Source organism: Artemia sp. Qi Xiang Cuo, chromosome 12, assembly GCF_049724085.1.
Source record: "Artemia sp. Qi Xiang Cuo chromosome 12, ASM4972408v1, whole genome shotgun sequence".
In the NCBI taxonomy this organism is placed as follows: domain Eukaryota; kingdom Metazoa; phylum Arthropoda; class Branchiopoda; order Anostraca; family Artemiidae; genus Artemia; species Artemia sp. Qi Xiang Cuo.
The window spans coordinates 5,850,111-5,858,619 of NC_142805.1; the positions used below are offsets into that span (position 1 = coordinate 5,850,111).

Genomic DNA, 8,509 nt, shown 5'->3' on the forward strand with positions numbered 1-8,509 from the left:
ACCGAAAATATAAGGAATATCTATTGCAAAGGCGAACAAGTAACTTGATGGAATCAATGGTGGATTCCAGTTACCTAATGTTATATCCATTGTAAAACAAAATGTCATTCATATGATTTAGTTCTTGGATTATATGAGCCTTTGAGCAAATTCTCATGATACAATGGACTAGATATAAATAATACTATTTTTAATCCAGGAGGCTAATTGGAACAGAAATGCAAAATTATATGAGCCTTTGAACAAATTCTTATGATACGATCAACTAGATATAACTACTCCTCTTTTTACACAAGGAGGGTGGTTGGAAGAGAAATGCAAAATTATATGAGCCTTTGAACAAATTCTTATGATACGATCAACTAGATATAACTACTCCTCTTTTTACACAAGGAGGGTGGTTGGAAGAGAAATGCAAAATTATATGAGCCTTTGAACAAATTCTTATGATACGATCAACTAAAGATATAACTACTCCTCTTTTTATAGTATCCATGGAGTTTTATTAGTAATTTTTGATGTTATTATCCTGCACTGAGGACGGTCAAGCGGAGGTCTTGACCGAAATATTTGCATTTTAGTTCATATGTTTCACTGGCTTGTATAATCCTCGTTTTTCTATTTTTTTTTTTTTTACTATTTCTTCGTTTTATCATGATTAGCCAGTGTGGTCTTAGAAATTATTTCCCTCCCCCCTTCACGGAAAATGTAATGTTTGTCTCCTTGAAATTTGTGCCTCCTGTAACAAAAGGGGATAAAAAAGGGCAATAATTTTGAATGGCCTTAGACTTATACGAAACTTTGGGCTAAGAGGATCCAAATGAAGAAAAAAATTGCTTCCCTTGTAATGCAGCCCAATGAGGACAAGAAAAGTGCCAAAAGCATTTCCCCTACCCTCTTCAAATGGAAGGGGCTAATCAAAATTAAAGCTCTAATGTATAGTCAGTCCCTCGGTACCTTTTGAAAGGTATATCTTATGAAAGAACTCAAACTTACAAACTGGGGAGAGGACTCATTCGACAGCAAATTGTAAGCTCTTGTGTCCTTATTAAAGGCAAAAAACTACTGGAGGGCAGTCAGCCTCTTTCAAGATTCAATTTCTGCTATCCTACCCTCCTTTAACCCCTCTGATATTAAATCAAATTTGGAGATATCTGTTTTTCTCAGAAACTTTGAAATGTCTCATAAGTTTGCCTTTGGAGTTGACATCACCCACAGCCCCAATGTTAAATTTTATCTTACCTTGCTATTATAGATGAACCCCCAGGAACACAAAAAACAAGAATTAAGATAAAACACAAATGTAAAAATAAACACTATAAAGTATTCCACGTCACGTATTCTGGCTATGCTTGGTAGAATATATCAACACTCACTCTTGTTTCATTATTTTCATTTACATTACTTTCTCTATGGCTGCTCAATTATGCATATGAGGATTTCCCCTCACCACTGTCTACGCTAAGGTTTCAGGTTTTATCTAGAGGCTTAAAAATGAACGCAATGCGATACAAGTATAACTCAAAATAACATATATAGAATAATATACGCACATAACACGGGACAATTAATCAAAATTGCATATTATGAGTTGGGGCTCACCCAAATCATGGGCCAGGGAGCTCACTATTGCACTATCTATGAAATCAATTCTGCAATAATTAGAAATATAAAGTGTTTTTGAGTATTTTAACGTCTTCCAGAACTCAAGTGGTCCAAAATTCTACAGCCCGATGAGTCTGTCTAATCTTCTAAATCGGGAACGGAGGAGATAAGCAAAGTTCCACCCCTGGATGAGTCTCCAGAAATTCTTTCAAACTGAAAATTCAAAAATATTTAAAATTACTGCCACACTTGAAATAAGGTTAAAATACATACTTTGCGATAGATACTAAATTGTTGTTGCACAAAAAATCTGAAAAATGGTCTAATCAAAACGATCCTGTTGTCTCTGAGTCAACAAATGAAATAACCTAACCACTGTCTTCAATGCTAATTTTTCGATCCATTCTTTGTTATGTGAACAAATCACATATGATTTATCAGAGGCAAGTACTTATGTTGTCTATAGAAAAGGCCATAAGGCTTCAATGTTTTATTATTATTAATTAAAAAAACTTTTTCCACAAAAAAAAAATTTCAAAAAAAAGTAAAGAACTCCATTTAACCAAGAATGAGCAAAAATAAAATCAAATAATCTACCAAGCGTGAATCTACCACAAATCAGCATCAATAAATAAATGAAACCCAAAACCAACAGAAATTACAATAAACAACTGAGTCAAACTCGAAACGAGCAGAAATTAACATGAGTAGTCTCTTTTTTTCATGATACTTGCTGTTGTACACAATGAAACCCAGTAATCGCAATATAACAGCTCTCAACCATGTGTGTCTCATAACAAACCCTGTGTGTGTCATAATAGTGAAGCAGCTTTTATTCTTCGTGGGCAGCAGAAAACAGAAGAAGCTAACGATTGATAGGGGTAGCAAAGAAAAATCTCGTAGAAAGGCTAATGCATAAACATTATTATTACGATTTTTTTTTATTATAATTTTTGTTACAAAAGAACTCCATATTACTAGTTTTTCTACTGTGAGCCTTCTTTTGAATACCGTATCTTCATTACAGCTTTAACATGAAATAAACTCCCAAAACTTATTAAAATATGGTTTAAGGAATATGTACTCAATACCTCTCTCACATTCCGAAAGATTTAAATATTTGGGAGCAATATTATCAGCTAAAGGTGGTTGGACTGAATATTTCAAAGAAATTACTAAATCTTTATGGTTCAAAAACATATTAATGAACACATGAAGAAAGAAAAATATTTCAAGTTTGTGTTTTGTTTCCTGTGATGTTGTTTTTTGGAAAGTGGATATTTTTATGATACTATGATGTTTGCCTTAGAACACTGTTTTGAACTGCCTTATACAGCTTTAAAAAAAAACTTTGTTATTATGAAAGAAAAACTTATAATTTGTGTATCACGCTTTAGATTGGACATCGCATAAATCATAATCTATATTCGGCTCTCACCATAGGCATAAGGAAGATCCTAAAAAAAACCTGCAACAAGTTGAGCATTACAAATTAGCATTTAAAGAACTCTGTCCAGGAGACCCCCTGGAAAATAAATGTCACTAACAATTTTTCATAACAGATTTATCAAATTTCATATTGAACTAGGACATTCTTTCCTAAAAATATTCGCTCATGTGCGGAAACTTCAGAATATCAACCAATTTTTATCAGAATATCAATTCAATTTTTACCAAATCATGTTTTTGCAAAAAGTAATGTTTTGCCAAACATTTTTTAGCCGATAAGTAGAAGACACTGATCGAATGTTGTCTCACATATATCACATTCGAAAGGTTTTTCTCTAGTAGGAGTTCTATGATGAACAGATAAATTTTAACTTGAAGTTAAACATTTCTTACAAATATCACATGCAAAAGGTTTTTCTCCCGTATGAGTTCTTAGATGAATAGATGAATCGGAACGTGAAGTAAAACATTTCTTACAAATATCATATTAAAAAGGTTTTTCTCCAGTATGACTTCTTTGATGAATAGATAAATGGGAACTTGAAGTAAAACATTTTTTACAAATATCACATTCAAAAGGGTTTTCCCCAGTATGAGTTATCTGATGATAAGATAAACAATTGCTTGAAGTAAAACGTTTCGCACATACATCACATTTGAAAGGTTTTTCTCCTGTATGATTTCTTTTATGATTAGATAAAATGGTACTTGTAGTAAAATATTTCTCACATATATCACATTTGAAAGGTTTTCCCCTAGTATGAGTTCTCTGATGATAAGATAAACCAGTACTTGAAACAAAACGTTTCTCACATACATCACATTTGAAAGGTTTTTCTCCAGTATGAGTTCTTTGATGAATAAATAGATAGGCTTTTCGGTGGAATGTTTTCTCACATACATCACATTCAAACGGTTTTTCTCCTGGGTGAATTCTTTGATGATTAGACAAATTGGAACTTGAAGTAAAAGATTTTTTACAAATATCACATTCAACAGTTGTCTCTCCAGTATGAGTTATTTGATGATTATATAAATTTGAACTTGAAGTAAAAGTTTTTTTAAATATATCACATTCAAAAGGTTTCTCTCCTGTATGAGTTCTTTGATGAATAACTAGACTGACTCTTTGGCTGAATATTTTCTCACATATTTCACATTCGAAAGGTTTTTCTCCTGTATGAGTTCTTTGATGAACAGATAAACTGTCATTTGAAACAAAACTTTTCTCACATACATCACATTCAAACGGTTTTTTTCCAGTATGAGTTCTTTGATGACGAGATAAACTAACACTTTTAGTAAATCGTTTATTACATGTATCACACTCGAAAGGTCTTTTTCCAGTATGAGACGCCTCATTTTTTCCCACATAATTTTCTGAAAATTCATAAATGTGACTTGGCATCTCATTTTGACAGCTCAGATTCATTTCCTTTTTTAGACATAAGCTTGAAAGACCTGGCATGCTAGGTAATCCGTGTTCTTGTTTACTCATGTCATTATCAGAGGATGCTGCAAGAAGGAATATTGATATAATATAGAATTCGCTAAAAATCCGAATACTTAATTTTTTTTTCTTATTTCAACTCTTTTTCAATTTAGCACACAACTCAGATTTAAACATTTTTAGACTTACACAGTTATCATAAAATAACCTCCAATATTTAATTTATAAAATTCAATTTGAGGCCCTATTCTTGTAACAGTTCGAATTCTTTATTCCGGAATTCTTTAATTCGGAATTCGGGTTGTATATCAATTTACTTAATAGTGGCTTTGTCTAAAAAAAACATAGTTGTACTGTTATATCATTGAACTACGTTAGCCCCCTAATTTTATACATAATGTAGTTTCTTCAAATAGCTAAATTATATTTATCTCTATAAAATTCTTTAGATTTTGTTCATACAATAAAACATTTTGAATAATTCGACACTATATCCGAAGTTTGTTAAGGATGGTAAAAGCAATCAAGGGTTTATCTTATGAGCAAATCCACAATGTCTGGTCCAAACTCTTTTTAGTTAGAAACTCCAAAGAAGAACTTGCTTTATATTTTCATTATATCTTGGTATATTTTTCAAATAGATAGAAGGTGGACGTCGTAGGTAGCATGTGGTAGTAGGAAAAGTGTGACTTCCTCTCTTTGGTTACCATCACAAATGAATTACATAGTTTTTTTTTTTGTAAAAAAAAGGCTTTTACGGGGGTAAATTGGCAAATAAAATATAATTTAATGTTCTGGCGTCTATAGAAATGCTACTTTATTTAGAGTGATAGTTGTAAGAAATCCGATCGGTAAAAACACCAAGTGAGTTTTGCCAACCAGCACACTCGAAGTGCGTTTTGATTTAATTAAAAAAAAATTAGTTTTTTTAAGCATAATGGGAAAATTGCATAACTGTGGTGGTTTGACCAACCCAATTACCCAAAAGATATAATTAATGAACCATTCAGCTATGCTTAACAAAATGGCTGTCTCAAAACTTTGATAGGAAGTGTCTGGAAAATTATGGGCTAAAGATACGAGGTGATTGCCCTCCAATCACTTTTGACTATTAAAAAGGGTACAAGAACTTTTAATTTCCAGTCAAATTAGCTCCTTCAAAATTTCAATGATATTACTAGCTATGATAGAGCAGCGCTGGCTATGATATTGCTTAAATGCCCTTTTAATTCTTGCAAGCACACAGTTTGTTCGTTTAAATGGAACTCTTCATAAATGTTCCCTAAAAGCTTTAACTTAATGACCTTTGTGTCAATAGTTACAGTAACTGTACAAGTAGTATTAGAGTATACACATAGTGTCAAATCCGCCACAACTTACCCTGAAACATCTAACTTAATAATATATGCTGTTACTGAGGCATGGATTTGACACTCTTTTGAGAATCTATATCATCATAGTTCGTTTTCATTTAGTTCAACATCAGCCATAATATTCCTTGAAAGTGTAACGCTTTGCTTGCGTAGTAGCAATAGTAGTAGTAGCAGTAATAGGAGTATGCACATACCACCTTTGGTTTTCTTCAACATCCCCTTCAACACACGATGAAAGTTTCAACTTGATGCCATAAACCGTTTTGAAGCATTGCCGATACGTCCTCTTGACAAACTATATGGGCATTGTGTGTTTCGATTTTTATGTGTTCAATACAGTTTCAATATTACCTAATATTTGCGCCTTATCACCCTTAATTGTAGTAGCAGTGGTAGTAGCCCAAGTAAATACAGCAGTAGCAGTAGAATTTAGTAGTAGTAGTCAGGGCTTTAGTAGCAGTAGCAGCAGTAATACTAATATTAGCCGTAGGAGTAGAAGCAGTAGTATTATGATGCAAATATTGTCTTTTGGTTAGTTCAATATCCCCCACAACAAACCTTGTAAGTTTTAACTTCACACACATAACTGTTCCTAATCTATTGCTAACGTCCTATATTGAAAACCTGCGTTCGCATGGCGTGTTGTGATTCAGTTTACTCCCTCCCCCCTTAAAAATTCTACCTTCATAACCTTAAGCATAGTTATAATAGTGATCACAGTAGTAGTATTAGTACTTATCTTAATACAATTAGCCATTGTTATGAAATTGTCGATATGTCCTTTTGATGACCTGTATATTCAATGAATACCTTGGTGAATACCTTGTATTCATCACATTTACCGATAAATCAGAGGCCAGAAAGGGTCAATCAAGCAAAAAATAGTAATAATCGGTTATATAACTTATTGTGAAACTTCTTTAATTACTGAAGGTCACCAAATTAATCAAAGTTCAATGCACTGAATTAATATAAGTTCAAAGCGAGCTTTGAAATTCAATATGTCGGATAATAGGTGTTATCACTTTGATATACATAATAATTTCTATCCGTTTTAAGTTTCATAGTTGCACCTTACTTTCAGTTGAAAAAACTCCTTTTTATTTATTAGTCTTAAAAGTACACCATTAGTAGTAGCATAATGTTGACTGTTATCAGCTTGCAGATATTTTTGGAATATAGTTAAGATCATACAATAGTTAGTGAAAATATTCCAGGACATTCAAAGAGCTGAAAGGATCTTTTTTTGAAATCCAGAGACCTCGTAAACATATAGAAGAAGAAGATTTTAAAATCAACCCTTAAGATTGAGCCCCATGTAAATTAGCCACTTCTTCGAAGACAGTGTTGCATTAAAATCAGGTAAAACTAAGGCATTTCTAGAAGAGAATGATTAGAATACAGAGTTTTTACGCTAGCACTTAATGACGTTTTATTAATGAGTTTAACTGGGTCACAAAATGTTTCATCAAAACAATCTGGGATTATTATTTACTAAACATTTTTTTTCTTTCGAATCTCCTAAGATGCAATAAAGACCTATCTCTCACGCCCAGCCACAAATTCAATGGAAGTTTAATATACACCTTCGTCTTTTGGAAGAGCAAAAATTAAAAACATCCAGATATCTGAAGCATACCTTCGTCCCCATCAATGTTCGGTTCCAGTTTATCATGGTTAGCAATATAATGACAATTTCCAGAGATGCTAGGAGAAATAGCAAAATTTTTAGCTTCATGTTTCATTAAAAGCATAGTTTGTGTACTTCCAAAAATATCTGTATCCTCTTTTGAAGATGTGTCTTGGGCTTCTAAAAAATAAGAGTAGAAATTAAATAGAATGCTCAATGCAAAACAAGCTGATAAGTCATAAAACAATTCATAAAACAATGTCATAAAACAATTTTTATATAGAAGTTCGAGAAGTAGTAAAGGTAAGTTGATCCTCCCAGCATCTAGACACTTTTTAAATATATACAAAAAAATAGAAATAGATTTGGACAAGAAACAATATTACAAGAATAGTGTCCAATTATCAAAGGTTATGTCAAAAAGTTTCATCAAGCTTGAATTCATAGCTACATCCTAGTAAAGAGCCAACTACCTGTAGTGACAGAAAGCTTAAGACTGATTTAGAGAAAAAGCAGTCTGATCATACACATATGGCACTTCAAGCTTACTAGTGACTCACCACTCAGGAGACGATGAGGATTGGCTATTATTTTGGTTCAACAAATATGTTGACTATTATTTTGGGTATCTTTCAAGTTTGAAAACACTAAGCCCGAGGTTTAAAATATCCAGTTTTGAATATCAAATTCTTTTAGAAGGTGAAATCTAAAATATGCCTTTGGAGAAAAACACCAAAATCCTAAACAAGTATTACTAAAAAGTTGTTCCCACTGATACAAGCAATTTTGTGACACGCCTATTGCTGTAACATAGGCCAAAATGAAAAAATATTTATATCATTAGACTCATTAGTTTCAAATCTATCCACTTAAAGAGGAAGAATATTACATAGCCTTTTCCTTTGGTAGGTTCTAGACTTTCTTTACAAATTAGGAAATCAACCTTCCTTCAAATTCTCAACCCATTTTCTATCTAAAAACAAACCCACGAGGAATACATTT

General features: G+C 32.4%; 1 protein-coding gene across 1 annotated transcript in view; it reads right to left on the bottom strand.

Moving 5' to 3' along the window:
• Positions 1–1,847: 1,847 nt before the first annotated feature.
• The window catches only part of LOC148945695 (uncharacterized), a 65,422-nt gene continuing 58,760 nt past the window's right edge, over positions 1,848–8,509 (bottom strand). The window contains 2 exon segments of the mRNA XM_089098246.1: positions 1,848–4,569; positions 7,517–7,687. Coding sequence (XP_088954372.1) covers positions 3,323–4,569; positions 7,517–7,687 — 1,418 coding nt within the window. The 3' untranslated portion in view covers positions 1,848–3,322.